Consider the following 25,933-nt stretch of genomic DNA (forward strand, 5'->3'; position numbering starts at 1 on the left):
GGGAGTGAGAGAAGAGAGAGAGAGAGAGAGAGAGAGAGAGAGAGAGAGAGAGAGAGAGAGAGAGAGAGAGAGAATTAGGCAGGAATCCTAATTTATTTAGCATTTGTTTCACTGTGACTTATAATGATGCTGTATTAATATTAAATAAATGCCTTGGATTTTCATATTAATACATAAAGTTTTTCTCACATTAATTCACATCTTTATCACTCATCCTTTTCGATTCTCGTGCACTATACATTCTCATGCCAAACTCTACAGTATCAGCATGCAACAGTGCCTTACAGTTCTCACTGCCAAGTACTAACTGCACAGATACGCTAATATGCATACAATTGTGCCATCATCTTGAGTGAAATATGAATATCTTGTCGCTGGTACTCACTGCAAATCCCAGAGGCAAAAGAACTGTAATCTTGCAAGCGGAAGTCATTCCCATCTGAATAATTGATGAGAAATTATTGGCATAAGAGGTGGCATGTGCCCACAGTCTTTTCAGCTGAGACGTTCAGCAATGGTCATCAGAGCATCATAAATGACAGAACAACTTCCCATGCAACGTAAAACACCTTTTAAGTTGATCTTTTCCAAAGAAAATACAAATTATGATTTAAAAAATATTTTTGATTTAATTATAATTTATTTACAAATATTGACCAAACAGTTAATTTAGGTTAATTACAGTTTAATTATTATTATTATATTTCTTTTTGAAATACTGATCATTTACAAAAGATAAATAACCATTGCTTTACATATGCAAAATAACCCTTATTATTATTATTGTTATTGCTGTTATTATTTATACGTATGATGCATTCTGAAATTTGTGTTTGCTTGCACTCCGCAAGTTTGTATCTTGGTTATCTAATTTCAAATGTACTAATTTCTTATTCCTGCGGAGGGAGGATGAGACGCTGACTTGAACAGCTGCTTCATGACCCAAAAAACTGTCAGTCTTTCCCTGGAATAAATTGTGGAATGTTCCATTTTTTCAGGCAGGGACGCGTAAGGTTCCGTATGCAACGAATAAGAAGGTAAAGTTCTGAAATTTCTGTGAGTAAGACTGAACATACTTTTAAAAATATATTAAGTGATCAATCCTAAGTATATATTAAATATAATTTGAACAACTGAATGCGTCAACAGGAATAATGTCTACATTTCCCCCCGGCTCCGGAAGCCCTCTTTCAGGCAGACCCATAGTAGAATCAATTCACACAGTGGGGAGCTTGAAACCGTCCACTCGTGCTTCTCAGCTTAGTTTGGAAAAATAAGTCTCGAACACAGTTTGATTTCAAAGTTGTACGATGTGGTTTGCGAGAGAAGTTGCGACGTTCTTGCAGCAATTCAGTCATTCGCTATTTCAAACGACCTCCACATGAACACCGTTGAGAGATGATGTCGTGCCTGATGAAACGAGTTAGCGTTTATTAGACTGAGTTGAAGCTGTTATTGAAACACGTATCGCACGTTGGAAGCGAGATAACCATCTTTCTATGCGCTTATGCAGCTGAGTTCAGTTATCATTGACATTACGTGACATCGGTCATCCTCTGTATTATTTACACTGAAGTATTCAAGTCCATGTTTAGAATGTTATTAAAATACTTAATTAAATATACATAAAATATGCTCTTATCTGGTATTATGGTTAAGATGCTAAAATATGTCTTGGACCACTTACATAAAACCTCAGCCACGGCAACTAGTTTTTAAACCAAAGTCAGGGGCCAAGGACATACAGACAAATCCGGTAGCGTTAACGTGTCGTATAAAATCAAGTTGCATTTTAAGACTAGATTTATATCCCATGTGGTATCTCTGTTACTTAGATTTGGTGTGCAAATTAGTCACAGGACTTTAACGGAGAAACTTTTTAAAGGAATATATGTGTAAATATTTGTTATGTGTGTGTGTATATATACAAAAAGTGGGAAATAATTACAGTATTTTGACGATGTAAGCTCGGATACAGATAGATCGAGCAGTTGTTGCTATGGTTACCTTTACGCAGGCGACGCGTTTCTTTGCGAACAGATAGATTGTAAATGTTTGTGATTACTGAAACGTTGTATCGCGCGCGTGTGTGTGTGTAATACATGTTAAGGATTTCACATCTCTAAAGTCTACAGAAATATAACATTGTACACTTATGATTGACATCTGTCAAGGTTATTTGGATGTTGTCAACAACTCAAGATGACAAACATCAAGCCAGCAACGACAATGCACATTATTTAAGCCATAAAAAGTAGTTTAGAACTTAAATATGACAATTGATATATGAGCAGAACTCATGTTTTATTTATTTATTTAAATTAGGCGGTGACGTTATAGCAATTTTAGCATGTTTCCCCCCACATGAGGAGAAAAGCAGCAGCGGCAAACAGTCATTTTATGATTCCTGTCAGCCCCAGAAAGAAAGGATCCTAGCGCCTCCTATGTGTGAATGTGAAGATTAACACATTCATGAACACTCAATAGAAGTAGGCCTACCTTTAGCACAGGTAAACCGATTCAGTTGATCCACCTTTATTTCCAACGCGGAAGTTAGCTATTTCCTGTAGGCTAAATGTTTCTTCCGATTTAGCCGATAGACAAGAGTGCACTAAACGATAAAACTATTGGCAATAAACCAGTGTGTTTACAATTATAATAGTAGATAAAAAAAATAATATGATAACAAATACTAGTTTGCAACATCAAGCAGCATAAAGGACTGTTTTTGTACAACTAAAATAACTTGAAGCAGAATTCACTGAAACCTGCCATGTTCGAGTTACAAATGGCCGCCTTTACAATTAAAGTCAATGGGCCTACAGAACTACATATTACGTCAATGATTTTGTTCACTTATATTGCTAATATCAGGGTGTAATGATAACTTGTGGTTTTTGCATATTTACATGACTCTCTTGGATGCGGCAACTGACAATACTGTATATCCATTTACAATATATTTGCACTGTGTTGCCCGTAACATCCTTACAGCCAGTTCATACTGTTGCATTCATAAAACGTTGCATCTTCCACGTGCAAGTAAGCCTTCTTTGCTTTGACCAGTTAATATTAAGGATTGTGATGCTGTCTCAAGTCCCTTACACTCTATAGAAGATGTGTGGCTGTGTGTCAGACCGAATCATGAATTCAGGGGCTGAGGTTTGTTGAACATGTCTGTGTACTGGAGAGTGCGTCATACTTTGCTGTGTGAGTCATCAGATATATTGTTAGGTTTGGGGAAGAGACGGCCCCTGCTCTCCATCCAATCAGAGTTCAGGATGAGCCAAAACAAGGCCTTGGGTTAGTACTCACACTCATATGTGTCTCTCAGCATGTGTTTGTGTGTGACAGATCCACTGCCCGCTGATCACACATCTCACATCCTGCCACTCGGTGAGGATCTGCCAGCCAGCCGCCCAAGGACTGGAATCTGTTTGCCCAGTATGCCAGTGTTGACATGATAACTTATGATTTGATACGGATAAAGTCAGGAACCTGCAGAAATAAAGTGGAGCCCCTGTGTTTGTGGATTAAACAGTTATCACTAGGTAAGCAAACCATTGAGTCTCACCGTGGAAATGTAACGAGCCTCTCTCTGTAAACTATAACATGTGGAGACAGTGAGTAGGAATCACAAACCTTGTTCTAACACAGCAGCAACAAACCTATCCATAACAATACAAACGTTTAACACATTATGATCTACAAAAGTTTCCATGTGTGCTGGTTTTCCTGAGACACATCCAGCAAAAATGCACTGAAACCTGAGGATGAGGCAAAGCAAGGCTCTGGCAGTTTCTGTAAACAAACCTTTGATGCATGATGGATGACTAATATTGTGACATCACTACAATAATTGTCTTTATTACGTAAAAAAAAATAGCACAAAGTATTATTTTTCTAAACTAATCTCTGAAAGATTTAATCAAACTAAAGGTCTTGAATGATTAAACTCTCATGAATTAACACTGTTTATCATTGTAACCAATTGATATTGAACACCTGCATTAAAATCATGCAAATTTACTGTACATCTCTTCACTACTATGGGCCAGTTTCAATACCCACACTTGCTCTCTTGGCCACTACAAAGTGGACACAAGTCTGTCCCAGGTCTGAATAATGCCAAAGCTCAGTGGCTTTAATTTTCACTATATATCTAGGCTAAGCATATCCCATCATTCTTTATGTTTAGCAATTGAAAGATTTTGAGGAAAACTTTTCATTATATATTTTTCATTGAGTAATCAAAAGTTTTACAAAGATTTGGGGTCTTCAAATACAAGTGATACGTCATGTAAGTAGAGAAGTAGTCAAATGCAAAGACAGGTGTTGGTATTGAGACGTGTAGGTGCTCCCATTGCATTTGCAAGTAGAAGTCCGCCACCTAGTGGTGAAAAGTAATTATGGTAACACTTTTTATTAAGCCTGTTGCCTAATGGCTATGCAAAGATATTTCTAATGCATTATTGGTATCTGATTTATTTTAAATTATATGTAATATAATATTTACCTGTTTATTGTAATAGTATTATAACATGAAATTATAATTATTTAGAAGAAAATTCAACTGATTAGAAGGTGTATTATAAGACATTACAGATTAATTGCTTTTTTATGCATTATATAGCCTAACTTCAAAGAAAATGTTACTTCAAACACTTCTGACAGCAGAGATCCCAAAATTGTCAGAAACGAAACCCAGACTTTCTTTAGATTTCAGTGTTTTATCAGGTGTGCACATTAAACAGTGCATTTACAGGCATGAAAATTATTATAGAACGAGCTAACAAAATTACATATTTAGCACTTCAACAAAATTACTGTGTGCGTCTCTGTCACAGGATATTCATTTAGTCCTTATAAAGTGATCGGAGGTTCATTAGTCCAGTGATTATCAACGTGTCTCACTTTAAATCACACACACTTTGTAGAGAAGGAAGACCTATCAACAACAACAACAAAAAAAAAACTTTCAAATGAACCTAAATTACATACATATGACCTTGTTGGCATCACATGCATTGAGACGATTGAAGGAAATGCAACATGTGCTGTTTTCAAAATGGCACAAGTTCACAGGTCAAACTGCTACATTACATCTCCTCCTCCTCCTCCTCATCCTCCTCTGGCAGGATTCCAGGACAGGGTTCCATGGTTACAGCAACACCCATTCCACTGCGCCCAACAGGCATATCTGTTACATACGTCCATACATTACTGCCTGGACAGTAGCACTCCACACTAGACAAGAAACCCCCTTGATTGAATCCACCTGAAATGGAATAATATTTATATTTATGCATTTAGCAGAAACTTTTATTCAAACCAACTTCCATTGCCTTCAAGGTATCAGTTCATGCATCCAGCTCACCTAACGCATAAATCTTGCATTGGTAGACTGTGACTCCATGTGCACTGCGGCAGTGGTTCATAGAGGCCATGGGTTCCCACACGTCTCGAGTGACGTTATATCTCTCCATCGTTTTGAGCTGGGTTTGACCATCATAGCCACCAACTGCATAGAGGTAGTTATCCATACACACCACTCCTACAAACAGAACAACACCAGACAGCTTAGTGCATATCAACTAGTGATTATTTCATTAATACAAACAATCTGGAGTATTTTCTTTTCTCTTAGTACATTCCGGTATGGAGCTCCCTGCCATACAATTAAAGTGAACGGTGACTGAGAATGTCAACAATTCCAAAGCAGTATTTTCATTGTGTTTCAAACACACAGAGCTACCATATAGCTTCAGAAAACTTGGAATACACACTAGTGGTCAAACAAAGTCTCTTATGCTCACCAAGGAAACATTTATTTAATCAAAAAATGCAGTAATGTGAAACATTACATATAAGCATTTCTGTTTTTGATACATTTAAAAATGTAATTTATTTATTTTAGGGGAAAGCTAAAATTTCAGCATCATTACTCCAGTCTTCAGTGTCAACTCATGCTTATATGCTGATTTGGTGCTAAAGAAACATTTCTGATTATTATCAATGCTGTAAAACCTTCTTGCTGTTTAATATTTTTGTGAAAAATGTCATTCAAATGTTTGTGGAAAGTAAGATTTAAAGAAATAATAAAATAGATTTTTTTTAGGCTGCATTAAATTTATGTGATCTGACAGCAAATACATTTATAATGTCACAAAATATTTAGATTTCAAATAAATGGTGGTCAAATATTAAGCACTTAAATCCATTTTCAACATTCGTAATAATTTAATCCATTTGAGTCCCAATAATAACTGACCACTAAAATAAGTAGAACATTCCAAAAATCTTACTTATTTGAAACTTTTGACTGGTAGTCAATGTATGCACTACTTTTAAGATTCTTATTTTTGAGCTGGACAGCTCCTGGTCCCATCTATGTTCATTGTGTGGAATAATCAGTGCGAACATTCTTTAAAACTTAACCTGTTTTATTAAATGGAAGAAGAAGGAACTGTTTTGGAATAATATAAGGGTTTATAAATGACGGCAGAAATTTAATTCCTGTATCAAATGCACAATGCACAGCCGCTGAACCCTGAACGTCGTTATGTTGACTGCACAGCTAATTCTTCAGCTCTTCTGATATGAATCATTGACTGACTATGCCACTGTTTTATCAATTACAGCTTATTGTGTTAGCTGCAGGGTCAAGCAGCTCTGGGAAGCAGGTTTTCCTGGAAGTGCTGTCATCATCATGGACATTTTTACAAATAGTTTCCAGCAACTTTTTTATTGATTAACTCAAGAATAAAAAATACTTGCATTTTTGTTTCCTTAGAAAGTTTTATGTTATTTAAATTATATTTGATTCACATTTATTTCACTTATTTATCTAGCGGTTACTTATTTACAGTGACTTACAAATGAGAAATATAAAAAGTGATTCATCTTTTGAAGGTAATAACAGAAGAAGTGCTGACAATACAAAGGTTCAATCATTGTCTGGAACAGTACAGTATTATGTTTCAACTTTAATGGTGTTTTATGTTGTTGCAGGTTGTAACAACATGCTGTAAAATGCCAGTTGATTAGATATGATGTGGCCTTTTGTTCTTTTATTTTCATATTGTTCCCTTTAGTCACTTTTATTTAATCGCACTATTCACGCGGTACATCATATGCAGTTAACATGTCAAGTAAAAGAAAACCGTTCCAACTCATTAGTTTGATAAATGGAGCAGTTTATTTACCGAGACCACTCCGAACTGTGTTCATAGGTGCCACGTGCTGCCAGGTGTTCGTGTCTGGTTGATAGCGCTCAACCGTGTTCCATCGGTTGTCCCCGTCGAATCCTCCAACCACATACAGACTTCCCCCGCACGCGATGACACCGGCCCCCAGCCGCGCCACTGACATCGGGGCCACAAATGTCCAGCGGTTTGTCTCTGAGTCATACCTGAGAAGACAATAAGCATGAAATCCTTACAAACCAGTTAAGATATTGTCGTCAAGGAATATGATTTCCTAGAAATACCAACGAGGAAGTCAAAACAAAAAAGATTTCAATCATTCTTAATGTCTCAGGCTCATATCTTCAAGAATTTGTTTTCCTAACAATGATATCTAGTGCCAAATACCATTCATAACTGCAAGCAATTCCCATGAGTGGATATATGACCCAACAAAATGTCACAAAAAAAAAACAGCCTTCAGCTAGAAGAGGTTGCATTTAACCGGCCAACAATACAATATCTCCATTTAAAAGCTTGAGTTTCTCTCTTCTGAGTCTTGAATTTCACTCATCTTTGAAATCGTAGATGATCTATCGACATTCATTGTTTGGAATTTGCGTTTTACTCGAGTTTCTAAATAGAATACACGTTCTGTCTCTCCCTGCATTCCTGGACAGATTAACGGTCGGTTTGAGCTGCTCACTCAGTCATAAATAATCCTCAATAGGATTCACATGGCTCTGTTATAAATCTGAACTTGTGCTCGTCTACTAAAAGCTTTTCAAAAACTCCACAAATCCACAGCTAAAATAAGAAATAAAAGAGAGTTAATGTGGTTTATGCCACTAACATTAGAATTTTAATACATGAAAACAATTTTTTTTTTGTAATTTGCTGCAGTCATTTAGACATCCCCCCCCCAAGACTAATTAAAGATAATTAGCTCATTTCTCATCATTAGCAAGACTATTAATGTAATAAGGTCACAGTAGTTTGCTTCTTTATGTAAATGCTATGTTCCATAACCATTTCATGGTAAATATAGCAACCCAATACAATAGATTCCCTCCTTTCAATTGTGATATGTCATGCAGTATATGAATATGACATTCACATGTCACTTACGTTTTGAGTTACTGATGAAAGTTCAAGAAAGGTCTTCTTCCCTGATCTGTCACTGTGCTTACTGTCTAATAAGTATAAAATATTCATATCATATTCATACCACTTATTGTGGAGAAATGTGTTTCTTCTGAAATGCCTAACCTGACTCTGTGCCGCGGAATGTACGTTATGAAACAGATTTGCCTGGAGCTTGTTAGTTTTTGGAAAAGAACCGAGCAAAATGATCTCTACACCCTGATGGAAAGCGCTTTTTTTTCAAATCAAAACACTTCCTGTAACCGATGAGGGATGTATCACAAGCGTAGCGTGTAACACAACTCTTCTGCTAATATTTCATTTTTTATCTCGTACAAAACGGACAGGTGTGCGACGCAGTCTTCAGTGTAATACAAAATCCTTCAACCAAGTTTTAATCTTTCACTCTGCACTGTGCTAATGCTTTGATTCTGTAGCATACGAATAATAGAAAGGAAATAGAATATAAAGGGGAAAAACCCTACATCGTAAAAGAGACAACACAAAACCTTTTCGAGTTCTCTTCCTGTCTCAGCCTCACCTCTCAACGCTGTTGTGATGTGTAGAGGCATGTGAACCCCCTACGGCATAAATGCTGCCGTCAATGACCCCGACACCCACTCGGTTTCTGGGCGTGTTGAGCGGAGCCAGCTGGGTCCACTGGTTAGTCATGGGGTTATAGCAGGACAAAGATCCAGACTCCATGTTGTTCTGCAGAGAGAGATTTCGTCCCCCGACCGTATAAAGGAGCCCGAACAACACGCACGCCCCGAGCCCGCTACAAGGAGATCCCATGTCAGCTAATTTTATCCAGACATTCTTCCGTGGGTCGAAGGCTTCCAGAGAGTCCAGAGAGTGTTGCTTGTACCCTCCTGCTATGTAGATGAGCTGCGTCCCACGATGAGGAGCGGGCGGCAGGGGTTTTCGAAGAGCCATCTCCTGGAAGATCTTGGACAAGAAGTCCTTGCAAGAGTTGGCCTTGCTGAGGATGGGACAGGACTGCAGTTGTCTTTTGAGGAATGTGGGTGGCAGGGCGTAGATGTGGACTGCGTTGAGTAGGGCATGGAAGTACTGCGCTCGGCTTTCCGCATCCCAGCGAACCCAGTCGATGCAGGCCTTATAGACCTCGGACTCACAGAGCACCTTTAGACTGTCCTGACTAATCAGCTCCAGCAGCTGGCAGTGGGACAAACTGAAGAACTCTTCCTCTTTGGTTACCTGTGACAAGGAAAAATATATATACATGCATATATGGACATATGAGTTCAAGTCGGTCATGCAGATTCACCTTTTGACAAACAGAAATAAATTTTGGTTTGAAAGTGGCTTCTGTGTGAACATGCTTTATGCTTTAATGCTACATAATTGGTGATAGCTAATCATTAAGAGCTCTTGTTTTGGCATAACTGACACCAAGTTATGGGTTCCCTTTCTTCATTTTTAGCTACCAAAGCCTTTTTTAATGGCAAATACAGGATGGTAAAAAAAAAAAAAAAAAAATGTTTTCAGTCTTGCAGGACGGAAGACAAGCAATGAACTTACTTCTACAAAGTACTTACTTTAACAATGGACCCTTTTAACATTTCAGGGTTTCTCAGAAGCACAGGTCATCATAGTGGTGAAATGTGTATGTATATATATATATATATATATATATATATATATATATATATATATATATATATATATATATACACACACAGTACAAACCAAAGGTTTATTAAACAGAAGAAACTTCTTTCAAAAACATTAAAAATAGTAATGTTTCCAAACCTTTGGTTTGTACTGTGTGTGTATATATATATATATATATATATATATATATATATATACACACACAGTACAAACCAAAGGTTTGGAAACATTACTATTTTTAATGTTTTTGAAAGAAGTTTCTTCTGCTCATCAAGCCTGCATTTATTTGATCAAAAATACAGAAAACAAAAAAAAATCAGCTTTGCATCACAGAAATAAATGATAATTTAAAGTATAATAAATTTAAAAACAATTATTTTAAATTGTAATAATATATCTCAATATTTCATTTTTTTCTATATTTTTGATATACATATATTGGTACATATATATCGGTATATATTATTATTATTATTATTTATTTTTTTTTTGGATGAAAACTTGCAGGCTTGTGACTATCCCATTGACTGCCAAGCAAATTACAATCAAGCTCCAGAAAAGAATGAAAGACATTGTCTGAATAGTCCAAAATGGCGCTACAGTGATGCAGATATAGAGGAGACAAATCTTTGAATATTATATTACAATAGTATTAATAATATATATCAATAATATATATACAAAGTATTTTTTTTTCTTCGCATACAAAAAGTATTCCCATCGATTCATAAGGTTAAAGTTGAACCACTGATAGCAGTTGGACTATTGACATTGACAATGTCTTTCATACTTTTCTGGACTTTGAATGTAATTTAATTGGCAGTCTATGGGACAGTCACAAGCCTCCCTGTTTTCATCCAAAATATCTTAAATTGGGTTCTGAAGACGAACAAAGCTTTTACAGGTTTGAAGCGACATGGGGGTGATTAATGACAAAATTTTCATTTTGGGGTGGAGCATCCCTTTAATAACTGAAGAAATGCAGTCTGTTAAAAGGGTCCGTAGCTTGGAGTCGTGTGGACCACATTTACTTTGGTCATTTTTGACCATTATAGTATAAATCACCATCCATTTTCTTTGTCTGGGAAAAGAGGAGCTTGCACATTCTACCTAACATCACTTATTTTCTTTGTATGAATGAAGAAACAAAATAATGCGGGTTGTAGTAACATGATTTCACAATTTGGGTGAACAATTTCAGTAATGCCTGATTCATGTGACAGCTGGATCCTTTATACGAATCAATATCCATCTGCGAGACAGACCTGAGTTCCATTGACAAAGCAATTAGCTCCACAGTGCCATTCTCTATAGCCTTCATTCATTCAAAGACTAACTGTTACAGGTCAATGGCTGTGTAGTACAGTTACTTAAGAGAGCACAGCAGGTGGCAACTATCGATCACTGCTAACTGACATTTCAGTGAACGGAGTCAAAGGGGCACGCACCTCATTGAAGTGAGTGTTGATATACTCTCGTGTGCGAAGGTGCAGATCAGTGCAGCCGATCTCCTCTGCAAATCTCGAGATGCCGATGACATTTGATGGCTCCAGGTTCTTCGTGAGGAAATCGCAGCACGCTTTGGCCACCTCTTCCATCTGATAGCGCATCGCAGTCAAGAGGACGTGAAGAACACACTTCTCGCCCACTGTTATACGGGAAGTGTAGGCAAAGTCAATGAGGCGGCTGATGACCTGAGGGCACACGTCTCGCAGGGTGACCTCCGAGGCATTGCATTCCTTGAAGTTACTGGTGAACATGGCTTTGAAGTAAGGACTGCAGGCAGCCAGCACCAGTTTATGCACCTGGGGAATGTAGACACTTGTTCATGGCTGGGGTAAAAAAAACAAACAAACCTGAAACTAAATCATGAGAGCTGTATGTGCCGTGTTCTTATAATTACAATTAAATGCCTTAACGTGTACTAACATAATTCTGCACTTGTAATGAGGACAATTTATCTTTGTGCACTGTAATTTGCAGTGCCAGGGACATATCATAAAAAAATTAACTATAACACGCTGAACCTGTTTCTTGATATTCAAGCAGTGAACACTATGTAGTTTACTATACTAAATACTAAAGAAAAGGGATGTGTTGATATTAAATCTAACTGATAAAATAAACTCATTTTTGTATTGTTAAGGGCAATACCTGATTAATGGATGATATTAAAATTCTATACTATTTTGTCTAAATTAACTAAAATCACTAAAAACTATAAACCTACACGAATTTAGGCTTTTTTTTGAAGCACAAATTACACAGGCCCTTTTATAGCAATAATTTAATGCTTTTTTTGTGTAATATTTAATTTTATAAAAATCTTTGCTTTTGTACATTGCATAGAAAATATACACTATCATAAAGCAGTTTATGCTCAGTAAGTTAAATAGTTTTATTCAGCAAGGAGGCATTAAATTAGAAGTTAAATATATTTACATTATTGCAAAATGTTTTTATTTCAAATAAATGCTGTTCTTTTGAACCCTGGAAAAAAAAAGATTGTTGAACAACAAATGAGCATATTATAATAAGATCGGAGTAATGACTGCTGGAAATTCAGCTTTGCCATCACAGGAATAAATTACATTAACAAAATATTAAAATAGTCATTTTAAAATCTAATAACATTATAAAACATGCTTTTACTGTAGTAGCCTTAAACCTAAGAACTCTAGTGCATATGAATCTTGTTTTACATTTTTAATAACTTTTCAGTATACTTATTCACAAATGTAAGTTATTTAATATGCTCACACTGGACTTAAATGTGTCACAATCCACCTCTCTGTAAATCTAGAAATCTTTACATAATAAATGTTGCAAAACATTTCAAAGCTGTAAGTAATTTATAATCGATTATGAGACAGTGCCTTCTCACAGGTCAAGGCCACACAGTCTTATGAATAACTGAGATACTGATGTAGACGAGCACTTTATAGTGCATGGAAAAAGTCTGTGATATTGACACAAACCCGGTCAACCAAAATAGCCCCCGAAAAACCTAAGTACCTAAAAATACTGTCTACTAGCATTGTTCTCCATTATGCAGTTATTAACTGTGAGATACTTAAAAAGACTGACCTGTGCAAAAATAGGTCTCATGGCACTAAGTAGAATAAAACAGCTTTTTTATGGCATTTATACTTTAAATTGTAATAAATTGTCAAACATGCTATTCAAGCATTCTTGCACACTTGCAACCAAATTCCATAGCTCTTACCTTAAAATCCACTATCTTGTCTTTGTATGTGACATGAAGAACCAGATCGCAGAGCAACTCATGATGGCGGAGCTCGTCCATGATCTGCATGGCTCTAAAGGGATGACTTTCAACGGTGTAATCCAAGTAACCATGACCCCTCATGGAGGGCACCACGATGGCAGAGAAATCCTCATCTTTGATGGGCCTCTTCTTTCTTGGACATATCATTCTCCGAGACATAGAGTGTCACTGATACAAGAGGAAATGGATGGCAACTGCAGTGGAACAATGTCTAAATCCATCCACGTGTCATGAAGAAATAAAGGCACAACTGATGATCGCTTAGGGATAGAGTGCCATGTTTCTTCTGTCTGGTTAGAAGTCCATCATACCAAGTTTCTGTATCAAGCCAAGTTGGCATTGTTGAAATATTACACGCTGTTTCCCTTCAATCAGACAAGTGCTGTTATTTGTCTTGTATAGATGAGGTTAAAAGTCATTTTTATACTCTAGAGGATGTACAAGCAAAGTTATTTTAAAGAATCTTTTAAGCACATGCTTTAAAAATGCAATATTCTGTTCTTCCAAAAGGTTATTGTCCTCTGAGATGGTTCGTGCTCTTTTCACCCTGTGAAAAACAGAGATACAGCATTGAGAAATGTTTGTTTGTCCCTCCAGTGCTTTCATTGTTTATCCAATGCATAATTGAATATAGCCAAGATGATCGAGGAAGATATCTTAAGATATAAAACTAAACAAACACCACATTGAATAAGCGATACACAAGGAATACAATGGCAGCATTACGTAAATCCTGAAGAGGCAATTTCTACTATAACAATGTGTACAAGAAACTGTCTTTAATTACAGTCTCTGTTGACAGTTGCGCAGACTTGGCTGAATCAGATTTCACTTCCCTATTCTTTGACGGATGTCAAGTAGATTTCAAAAAAAGGAAAAGAGGCAAGCCACACCCTTATTCACAGACACAACGTGATTTCCTGCATTATACAGACAAGACTTCGAAAACCATGATTGTGGCACAACTGGAAAAGCTGTGCATCAAAAGACCTTTGTGCACACTAACATAGTTTTCGAGTGAGGGCCAAAGTCTCTGTTGTTGATCAGTCTAGAAGTTGTTGCTCATCAGAGGCAAATTTTTTTCATGGGTTATGTAACGTCCCACACTTGCAGGTCATCTCTGCTGCTCATATTGCACAATCCAGAGTGCTGAGGACACACTTATTTTTCTTAAAGTAGGGTTTATCACAAGACAACACTGCAAACCACACGGCTTCTTTTGGAACTAAGAGAGCTTCTTCAGTCATGGCCTCCATCTCTCATAAAGGCTCACTGTGTCATGCTCTCACATGCCATATTGCTAAGCCAGACTTTAACATGCTGCACTGTTAGCACTATGGCTTTGGTGGGATTAACCATTAACTCGCTGAGTGTCAGGTTACTTGAAAAATTATAGAACAGAAAGTGAAAAGCTGGAACTTTTCGTAGAAAGGTGCTGCCAAGTGAACTTTTGTTCTGGTTAACTGTTGAGCTGCGGAAGATGATGCATTTAAATGCATAGTCATTATTTGCCTAGCTTCATGTTGTTCGAAACTTACATACTGTGACTGGGGAACCAAACGGATTACATTTTTGAAGAACCTTTACACTGCAGTTCCTCTACAATGACCGTGTTTACATGTACACCATTAGTCAGGGTGAGGAATTACATGGATTAAGATAAGTTTACATGACACAGGCAAACCCCAATTTTCAATCCTGCATTTCAAAGCTTACTTTGATTACCCGCTAATAAATGTTTTTTCTTTTTTGGATGGTCCAATTAATGAGGTTTAGCTTGCTTTATTTAATATATATATATTAATTTACTATTTTCATTAGAAGTTTATAAGTTTATTATACCTGTTTTCTTCCCCTCTTGTTTGGTGGTACATGCAAAACGTTCGTAAATAGTACATTTCTGTACATTTCCTGCTCTATAATACTTTGTGTTTGTACATGATCATTTTTGTTTTTCTTCAATAAAAAAACACACTTTGTCAAAAGTGCATTAAATGCTATTAAAGCATATGCACTCATATAAGTCTGATTAAAATGTGCATTTTACTGCAATTATGGTTACTCAGATTACAAGCATAATCCTATAAACATAATCACAGTATCCTGTTTACATGAGGTCCAACTTAACCGCAGTACTGCGCTAACTGCATTATAGGAGTGCATACAAAACATAGCCAGTTCATAGTGGCCACATCTGACAAGCTCCAAAAAGAACAGAAAACACACAAAAAGTATAGATGTTACTTGTGTGCATTCATATTCTTTCTTCACCATTAATTTCCACCAAAAATCATGTCCAGCCTCTGCTCATGTACAGATTGTTTTTTTTTGTTTTGTTTTTTTTTTTACTCTACATTATGCCCACTGTGCCTTGCAGTGTTTTTGTTCTTTATGGAGCTTGACAGATGTGGTCACATGAACTAATTTAAAAAGTGCTCTGCAAAACAAACAAGTTGAGAATTGCTGGAGGTAAGTAAATAATGACAGATTTTTCAATTTGGGAGGGATCTATGGATTCTGGACTACGCCTTTAATAAAACAAAGTCCTCATCACTTATGGGATTTCCAAGGAAAGCGAGAGGGAGGGAGAGTGTGATTCCACTGTGTCACAGTTATATAGCTGAGGTCAGCAAGAGGACAAAACACCTCATTGATAACTGCACCCTGACACATCTCCATTGCCCTGATAAAGAGCCAGTCAGTCTATGAGCATACTGGAAGGTGTTCATGACTATGTGGAAAACTGTGAATCATAAAGACACTGGGTACATGGCCGGGTGGTGATCACTGACACAGAATCAGGATGATGGGAAATTCTTTGTTCAGACGAAGTTCTAAGTACACTGAATTTCTTGCACAATGGTTGTAATCTACTAGTTATCTTGGAAAGAGTCAGAAGTGCTCTGTCAAACACGCATACACCATAGGAATGTACTGCAATGTTACTCATACAGAGATGACTACTAACAGTTCAATTAGCTTAGGACAATAAGGATCACCTGACGGCCCAGGGCCAGTGAGTTTCGGGACAGTTGACTGAACAGTCAGACCAGTGCTGCAGTTTGCCACTATGTCGATTATGAGGTCCTGCCTGGTGATCCAGTTGGAGGTTTGCAGTATTTCAAAACAACAACCAGCTAATTGTACTTTATCCCTTACATAATTTCTAGCTATTATTGGTGAGTAAATAACAATGAATTAAAACTAATCTGCTTCTCATAAACAGAGGTATTACAATTTGCTGCTAAAAATAACATTTTTGGTAGCTCCAGTGAAAAATCTGAACTACTGAAACAGAACAGTCTTGATCACATGTGCATGTAGCACTTAAAGCTTTCAAATCAGCATGGAAACAATTAATTACAAATAGCAGAATCATATAATTAAGTAATATCACACAAGCAAGAGTGCTGTTGTTCTTGATTTCAACAATCAAAACAAAAAACAATCATAAAATGTGCAATATCGATTTTGACATTTCAGATTCAGCTTCACAAAGGAGTTACCATGCACAAAAATAAATAAAAATAAATTAAACTAAATTAAAAAGTCTGTGTTTTATGCCATATTGTGTTCACGTGGTTGTCAGCTCAAATATCAGTCTCCAATATATTGAGTTTCGGTGTCAGACATAAAGCCACCTTTCCACTATCTCCAACGAACGACAAGCATCGGACCGGAAGTCATTCATTTCGAATGGAGAGTAGTTCGGGAGCTGCATGGACTTCTGATCTTATGTGTATGCGGAAAATTCGGATCCGATTTGAGCTTCAGATGCGTTGAAATATTTGAACTTCTGCGACCGGCCAACTGGATGCATTCTATTAAAAACTATGAGCGTAATATTAGAATTACCAATATTTTGTTCACTTTAACATTATCCTTTAAACATGAATTCTGTAAAATGGTGCTTTAGAATAATTATGGCAGAAATAATTATTTTATAATTATTAAATCATTATTTACATTGATTAGCCCCATAAAACCTACTTTGTTTTTGTTTTGGGGGTCATTTGATTTGTGACTATGCATTCATACATTAATTATATTCATTAAAATTATTAATTTTACAATGGTGGATATGCCGTGGTAACGGTAGCTGTTCGACCGGTTTGAAAGTTCTGTGCGACTGCCACTAGGGGGAGAAATGCCACAGTCGTGTCCGAATGTCATGTGCAGTGGAAAGTCGGCTTAAAGGAACACTCCACTGTTTTGAAAATAGTCACATTTTTCAACTCTAGAGTTAAACAGTTGAGTTTTACCATTTTAGAATCCATTCAGCGGATCTCCAGGTCTGGCAGTAGCACTTTTAGCTTAGCTTAGCATAGATCATTGATTTTGGTTAGACCATTAGCATCTCGCTCAAAAATGACCAAAGAGTTTCTATATTTTATATATATATATATATATATATATATATATATATATATATATATATATTAGGGGTGCTCCGATCACGATCAGCCGATCGTTATGCACATCTCGTCAGTAAAGCCGGTTCTCTAATCAGCAGTTAATTCCATCAGGTGCGTGATTTCACATAGAGCAGCTGTTACTACACATAGCCGTTGTTAATAGAGAAGTTAACAACTAGGGGAGTTGGAAAATGAGCCTATTTAAAAAAAAAGAAAAAAAGTGGAGTGTTCCTTTAACATCGCTCCTTTAACATGGCTCCATGATTGCTCTGAACGAGTTTCTTGTATAGATCGCAGAACATAGAAAACCCGGAGTAGACTTAAAGCCAAGTGACTGCAGAAAGACAGTTGAAGGGGCGTTCTGCTCCACTAATACCCGCTGATCCAGTCCGGCTTTCAGCCTGAGCGTTACTTGAGCCCCTTTCACACTGCACGTCCGACCCGCAATATTCCCGTAACATTGCCTGGTCGCCTTCTGTGTGAAAGCAACCACGTCCCGGAATTGATTACCGAATCGAACCCGGGTCGGGGACATAGTAACATTGCGGTAATCGATCCGGAACGAGCGCTGTGTGAACAAAAGCCAGATCTAATTCCGTATCGAAGTGATGACGCGCGTTATCGCGCGACTCTTTTACCGGCTGTTTTGAAGGAAGATCAACATTCGCGATGAAAACATATGTGCAAACTGTAATGAAGCAGAGATCAGTTAGTTCCTCACTTTCCGCGCTGACGCCGAGATCGTTTGCTTGCTTCAGTTAAAGTATAAAGTGCCAAGCGTTGTCGACTCGTACATTACACGTCACGCGCTGATGTCACGTGTCGTTACGGGATCTTCAAGGGTTGTGTGTGAAAGCACGCACATATACCGGGTCATCACTGGCAGTGTGAAAGTGCCAAATCTAGCGACCAGGGAACAATTACAGGAACACTTTACCCCTGTATTTGCCGGAATGGCAGTGTGAAAGGGGCTTTGGTGACACCCACCAAATCTTGAAGCTTCGGCATGTTCGGAACAAGTGGCAACCTCCCGCTCTCTCTCGTGAAGCCCATACGGAAGTGACTAAAACTGCAATTCATTGACTGTCCGCTTGAGGCTGGCTGCAAAAGGGACTCAATAGACTCCCCATGTTAAACTGCCCAACTTTACAGCAGAAAAAAACGTTTACAGCCTGGTGCAAAAAATTATTTTGGTCTATATACCTAATTTTACCTTTCATGACAACTATGAGGGGGTTAAATTTTATTCATTTTTTTTTTTGTATAACTCATCAGTTTGAATTATGTTAAAACTTACATTTCTGCATAAATAGAGTGACAGGTGGTGACAGGTGGATCGCTGCTGCTGTCAACGCTGTCGGGCTAGGTGGACATGGATTCAGCAACCAGCTCCCGCCTTTTTGCCTATTTTTGATTACCCCAGAATGACGCGCAGTGACGCGCTGCCGAGATGGCGACGGCCCGCTCCGCCCACTTTTGGTTTCAAAAACTCTCTTTGGAAACCTATGGGTGACGTCACGGACACTACGTCCATGTTTTTATATAGTCTATGGTCTGGAACTATTTCAGACTCAGTTGGGTGAGAAGAAATATACGAACTGACTCGCCAAACTTTGTGTGAAACGTAGCCTAAGTTACATGATATTATAAGTACTGCATAATATTACAGTAGCAATCATGCTGGTCAGAAATCAAGCTGATATTTACCTGCGGCCTCAGCTGAGTCTGTACAATGCTACTACAGAAGCACTGCTGCTGTCATATTGCTTAAGCTTTATAAAGAACTGAACTACTCTGTCAGTACTTTAATTTGGGGGTGGGGGATAAGAAGCACTCATTCAAGATTTTAACAGTTGTGACATCACCCCATGGGTTTGCAGTCTCAACCCTGATAAAATTTTGCTGATAAGGCAAGAAGCAAAATGACTTCATATAGTTAAACAACTGTCAAGCGCGCTCCTAGTTCGTGCTGGTGTCCATCAACAACAATGTAACGCAATCCTCCTAAAAGTACTCACCTTGTATCAGGAACCAGCGACAGTTCTTCACATATTTCAGCTTACGTACTGTCATAGGTGTTTTATATAAAGAACTACGCTGTTCGAATTAAAAAAGAGAGATGAATAAATGAAGAGGGGGATGCCCTCCGCGCGCATCCACGAACAGAATGTTCTAGCAGTTGGCGAGTAAAACGTCAAAGCAAAACACACCTACACACACACACAAAATAAAAATCGAAAGTCTGATGTGTCGCGAAGCTCCACCGCCTTCCAGCTGTCAACTGACTGTGTGAGGGCAAACGCGCGTACACTCACGTTCGCGCGCGATTGCAAACACACTCTATGAAGGAGACTCGTGCACGCTCACCAAGGCGCACTCCCGCTGGCGGCCGTCCAAACAAAGAGTGCCACTGACATCAGCATGACTGTGCAACTCCTCTGTTCATCTGAACACCAGTGGAACCCAATGCAGCCTGACTGACAAACCGAAAGCAAATATATCGAGAACTGACAGTTGTTCTCATTTGTCATGTCTATCATATAATCCATCTCTGAATGCTTAACGGTCTGGAAAATTTGACGTTACGTTTGTTATGCAAGAAGAACAGACATCCACTGGGAAACCCCTCTTCCTAATCCTAGATTAAATTTGTATTTGCATTGTATCTGTTTGGGCTTGTTTGGATTTTAATAGTCACTGAGGCTACTGTGAGTCAGACTACTGTGAGTGGCATTCCACAATAATGAACAAGCTAATCCACATTTCAAACAGGGAATTTTAGTCTGATGATGTTTGCCCCTAGAAACATAGTCATTAACAATGTTGACACAAACCTGTGCAGTAAAATTCAACATTTAAAACTGTAAAATGTTTTAAAAAAATACAGTTGCCTTCAACAATTTTAATTATAACTTTATAACTTTACTCATACTATATTAGCTGTGCATATTAATTTACCTGTGTATCAGATTATATGTAAAATGTTGCATATGTACATCCATACTATTAAGAGTCGATTCTATTTTGTTTAGATTTAGATTTTATGGATCTCTGGCAGATACTGTAGCCGATCGTTTACAGTAGGCCTAAGTATTCTTCCAAGGCTTCCTGAAGATCATGTTTCTTATTGGGTTACACCCAGGCCTTTGACCTTAGCAGCATTTGTGAGGTTTGTTTTACTGATTCTTGCATTGTCATTGTCTTAAGGAAGTTATTGAAGCACAAACATAGTTTTCCATGTAAATTCCACCAAGAGCAGGAGATGCAAGAGCAAATATGTTCAAACAAAGGACAGCAAAGTTTACTGTTACAAAGATCAGGTACATATGCAAAGCATTTTGTTTTGGCAGTGTTAGCACTGAATTTGTCATTCTTAGTTTTGTGAATGTATTTTACACATTGCATCAATTATTATTTATTTATTATGATAATTATGATATGATTGTAATGATCATTCTGTCATAATAATTATAATATCTACTCATCTTTAAAATAACACATTTTAATGCTATGCAAACTTTAGTGAAGCACTTAAGAATCACAATAAAATATTATAATTTGCCATTAATTACAGGTCTAGATGTTTTGTGTGCGTGCGTGTGTGTGTGAGTGCGTGTGAGATTGTTTATGTGGTTAATGAGGACACAAATTTGTATAATGACATGGGTATGACACAGGTATTACAGTGAGGAGGTGGTTTATGAGGACATTTTTAGTGTCTCCGTAATTCAAAACGCTTATAAATCATGCAGATTTAGTTATTTTGAAAATCCAAAAATGCACAGTTTCCTTTGAGGGTTAGGTTTAGGTGTAGGGTTGGGGTAGGGCAATAGAAAATACAGTTTGTACAGAATAAAACCCATTACGCCTATGGAGAATCCCCATAAACCACATATACCAACGTGTGTGTGTGTGTGTGTGTGTTTGCGTGTTCTTTCATGTTGCACAAGAAGATAATAGACTTTGTCCTATGCTTGCATAACATGCAGTCAGCTTCTTTGCAGTGTTTGCAGGACATCAGGTGCACTCTTTCACGTACACATTCAGTGTCAAGAGAAAAAAGGAAATGCCTAACAGCACAGTGAGACAGCAGAACATGAGATTGACTGAGAACCCTCCATGCACAGCAGCCCCCTCCCATTATGCAACCCTCCCTACATGTTTCTTAGTTAATATTTTTATTATATAAAACCCATTGTATTTGACTGCTTCACAGATTAATTTGTCATGTGTATCAAAATAATTTGCATACTGATTAGTCATCAGAAAAAAAGAGTAACCAACTGAAACTCTTTGACATTTTTTTGCAAATTTAAGATTTGATTAATAACATGTTAGTTTTATAATATTATTTGCATAGCCTGACAACTTTAGAGTTTGTATTATCAATTGTTGCAAAAATGATACTTTCTATGTTTCCCAATCCTAAAAACAATTATATCTCAAATTGAGTCAAATACATTGTGTTTGTGCTCCCTCTAATGGTTGCTTTTGAATGACATGCAGCATCATTCCCTAGATTTGCTTTAATTATCGACTGTGATATTAGTCTTTTCTAACTGCTGTTTATACTTTCAAATAGCTGATCGTAACATTGAAGAAAATGCAGCATAAAAGAGAGTATCATTGTTTAGAATTAAAGATCTGAGCAGCATCAGAACAACTAAAGCATGTAAATGACCACAAAATAGTTTTTATTTACGCATTATTCTGCCTATATGTTCATATTATGCATTGACTTTTAAATCTCATGTTGGTTTAGCTTTTCCTTAAGGATAAGAATTGAACAATACATTGTCTAAATATTTTCACTTTTACAAAGAGTACAGTAGCACATATACATGTACATGATTATACACATTCCAGTAATGCAGGACATACAGCAGGGTTTGCATAACCTAAAGAGGATAGAGGAAGTAAGTACGCCAATGAATAAAGAATTGGCAGAAGAAGAGAATGAATGGTGAAATATACATGAGCTGCGTCCGAAATCGCATACTTCCATACTATATAGTAGGCGAAAAACAGTATGCGAAGCAAGTAGTATGTCCGAATTCTTAGAATTCGAAAAACAGTATGCGAGATGTACCCGGATGGCCTACTACTTCCGGCCGAATTCCGTAGTATGCATAGGATGGACACTACTCTATCCCATGAGGCCACGGGAGAGGACTCGTCATACTCATATTCGAAAATAACGGAAAATCGTGACGCCGCTGTTTTGAAGTGTAAGTACCTTATGGATTAACGCTGTTCATTGTGGTTAAAGTGTACTTGTTTAACATAATCCAAGTAAACGACTGACTTGTTAAAGTTTTACATATTGTAAACTGATGAGACTATTTTGTAAATTGAGTTTAAAAATATGTTTAATAATCATTATCAATGAGAGGCTGTGCCTCAGCTTGTTAAGGCTGCTTTATACAGACGGCTCGTTAAGTAATTTAATGATATAAAGTTACAAAATGTTAAGTAATTGAAACGAGTTAAATTACATTTTACTAGTGTTTATATTTTGATTTTAAAAAATTGTTGGATAACTTACAAGGCAAACTATTGTTAATAGGTGCCTCAGTTTGATCATAAATCATCAGTAATGTGTAAATCCTGTTCTGATCTTACAGAGACTGATGAATACAATCTTGTTCTCATCCACTGATTAAACCCTATCCACTGGAAAGCATATTTCAGTAAGTATATAAATTAAAATTAATCTTAACTACACACACTCTTTACATGTATTTATGTTAGGATAAGCACTGATTTATGCTGTTTTGTTTTTTATTACAATATGAATTTCCAGGTATTTCCAGTTGCTATTTTGTCAGTTGCAAAGTACTTAATAACAAATAACTTTTGAAGCAGTTGTGTGTACTGATTTTGTAGCAGTTTCCAGTTGTTTTTTTATACAGGCAACATCGTAACATCTGAAGAATGTTGTCTTGAGAATGGGTGCCACACTTTAGAGAAATACCCATACAAATTATTATCTTTATGTATTTATTTATTTATTTTTTAAAGCTTCAGACAAAACCACATTAACATTTTCATAAAGTAGTATAATAGAGCTTAAAGCAACAGCAAAAGGGAATTTCTTAAGACGTTTCTATAATAATGTCAGGAAAATAAACTTCAGCAGCTTCATTTCAGTAACTGTAGATGAGGACTTTAAATTTGGGAATCAAAAATGAGTGGAAAACAGTGGAAATCTAAAATATACCCCAGGGATAAAGTAATACATATTATAAAATTAAACTTGTTGTAAATATGTTGGTATGCTATGTTATGTGATATGTTTCTAGATTTTCAAATTGTAAAATTTTCATTTTCAACGGTAATATGAATTCCCAGTTATGAGTGTAATATACTTATGTGAATATATAAATACACACACGTTTAAATTTAAATACTTACATGTGTATTTATACATATTTATGTGATTTTTTTTATAGTATTTATATTTCTTAAATAACTAATATATGTATATCTTGATTTGACAGTCTTAAAATTAACTTACACAACTTACACAAGCTTAAACAATAGCACTATGAGAACATGAAGTGATTTGCAGAGTCTTAACCTGTTCAACTGTCCTACAGGTAATCTGCTCTTGAAGAGCTGCACATGGTCATCTGGTGTGACACAGCTGTGCTCAGATTGTCCCGCACATGCTCTCCTGTGCTGACTTCTGTGTTTTGGGGTTCCAGTGTATCATCGTCATGATCTTCCACAACTTCTGGATCAGCAATGTCCTCATTCAGAAGACCGAGGTGGTGGAGCACTGCACAGCATGCAACAACATCTGCACAAAGGCAGGACTCACTTCCAGGGCCTTGAAGAAGAAGATGGAGCACAGCTGGTCTGCATTATCCTGAAGGCTCTCTCAACAATGTTCTGTGCATGAGCATCATTGGTGTTGAATCAAAGCTGTGCAGGATTGTGTTCAGACTCCCTGTCTGCTGTGATGAGGCAGATGTGTGCACTCAAACAAGGATACCCACCATCTCCCAGGATGTGTTTTCCTGCAGGTGGATAGGCCTCCAGTGTTCTTCAGCACCCTGGCATCATACACAGACCCAGGATACTCAACAAAGATATCAAGGTACTTACCATGGTGGTGACCTGCAGCTGAACAGAATGAAACCGCTTCCTGTTGAAATAACATTGGGCTTCACTTGCTGGAGTTTCAATTTGTATGTGACAGCCATCTATTGTGTCAGCTACCAGAAGAAAACTGCTTCCACTGCCCCCAGGTCATCTGTGGTGAAGAAGGCAATCAGCCTCCTCAAAATCCCCATGACAGACCTGACCTGCTCATTCTGTGCACAATGTTATGCAGCTCTTGGATGTCGAAGGCCAGTGACAGCAGCCTGTATGACGCTGTTCACAGTCTGTTAATATGTAGTTTTTGTTTTTTAGAATAAAATTTCAATAGGTTACAAATTTTTTTGCTGATATATCTAAATCTTAACTATATGTATTTACATATGTGTGTATATTGTCTATAATGTATATATTATGTATGTATTAATGTATATATTGTGATGTGTGTATGTGTGTTTCTGTGTATATTTCTATAATGTATTTGTATTTATGTGTATATATCTGTGTGTGTGTGTGTGTGTGTATGTGTATTTGTCTAAGCATTCATTCAAGTTTATTAATTTATGTTCGTTTTGTGTAATTTTATTTGTATTTATTTATTACAATAAATTACTTTATATCCTTACATAAAATCAGGTTGTCAATCTGTTCACAGCTGTAGCTGCTGTTATTCTGAGGTAGAAAATTAAAAGCTAAATTTATATTTAGTAAAGGATTTACAAGCTGTCAACGAAGGCATGATCTGCGAACAGCTGACCGACGCCTGCTTTGAATTGTTAATTCAAACGATGTAAAAACGCAGACGAAAGCGGTAAGAAAAACGAAAGACATCACCGATGTACGCTCAGTAGAGGCTCTTTAAATTTACGCGCTGTTGTGACGACGTATGTCACGTGACAATGTCAACATGGCGGATGTAGTACGTCCGAAATCCATTCATACTACCCACATTCATACTATATAGAACGTACTTTTCTAACGGTCTAGTAGTACGTTCAAATTCAAATGTAGTACCCAGTACGCAGTATTCGATTTCGGACGCAGCTATTCTCTACCCATTTCTTGTTTGATTGTCTATGCATTTCACCCAGCACATTGAATCCAGATGGAGATGAGGAGAAAGAACAAGTTAACAACTCAAGAGTCTCTTGGGAATTTTGGCT

General features: G+C 37.1%; 1 protein-coding gene and 1 long non-coding RNA gene across 3 annotated transcripts; one reads left to right on the plus strand and one right to left on the minus strand.

Annotated features, from left to right (window-relative positions):
• Positions 1-4,710: 4,710 nt before the first annotated feature.
• Positions 4,711-20,009, minus strand: LOC127951117 (kelch-like ECH-associated protein 1A). 2 transcript variants are annotated; one of them, XM_052548784.1, is made up of 7 exons: positions 19,685-20,009; positions 13,189-13,798; positions 11,411-11,767; positions 8,869-9,545; positions 7,206-7,411; positions 5,378-5,554; positions 4,711-5,278 (listed from the first exon to the last, which is right to left on the minus strand). In XM_052548784.1, exons 2-7 carry the CDS (start codon positions 13,408-13,410, stop codon positions 5,100-5,102), a joined length of 1,818 nt encoding a protein of 605 aa, XP_052404744.1. In that variant the 5' UTR covers positions 13,411-13,798; positions 19,685-20,009; the 3' UTR covers positions 4,711-5,099. The 2 variants fall into 2 exon arrangements, with proteins under 2 accessions (XP_052404744.1, XP_052404745.1); XM_052548785.1 differs by having other exon boundaries at positions 11,411-11,794; positions 19,685-20,007.
• Positions 20,010-22,635: 2,626 nt separating this feature from the next.
• On the plus strand, positions 22,636-25,812 carry LOC127950531 (uncharacterized). The gene is made up of 3 exons (XR_008152483.1): positions 22,636-22,894; positions 23,291-23,356; positions 24,266-25,812. It is a non-coding gene; the product is annotated as an uncharacterized LOC127950531 (long non-coding RNA).
• The last annotated feature ends 121 nt before the right edge of the window (positions 25,813-25,933 follow it).

Source organism: Carassius gibelio, chromosome B2 (genome assembly GCF_023724105.1).
Source record: "Carassius gibelio isolate Cgi1373 ecotype wild population from Czech Republic chromosome B2, carGib1.2-hapl.c, whole genome shotgun sequence".
NCBI classification, from domain to species: Eukaryota; Metazoa; Chordata; class Actinopteri; order Cypriniformes; family Cyprinidae; genus Carassius; species Carassius gibelio.

Excerpts from the sequence above, each read along its gene's own strand:
- LOC127951117 (XM_052548784.1), bottom strand. The coding sequence starts at position 13,410 with ATGTCTCGGAGAATGATATGTCCAAGAAAGAAGAGGCCCATCAAAGAT. Across the intron at positions 7,412-8,868 it reads CATCACAACAGCGTTGAGAG|GTATGACTCAGAGACAAACC; the intron begins GTGAGGCTGAGA and ends TTGTCTTCTCAG. Across the intron at positions 5,555-7,205 it reads CACAGTTCGGAGTGGTCTCG|GAGTGGTGTGTATGGATAAC; the intron begins GTAAATAAACTG and ends TTCTGTTTGTAG.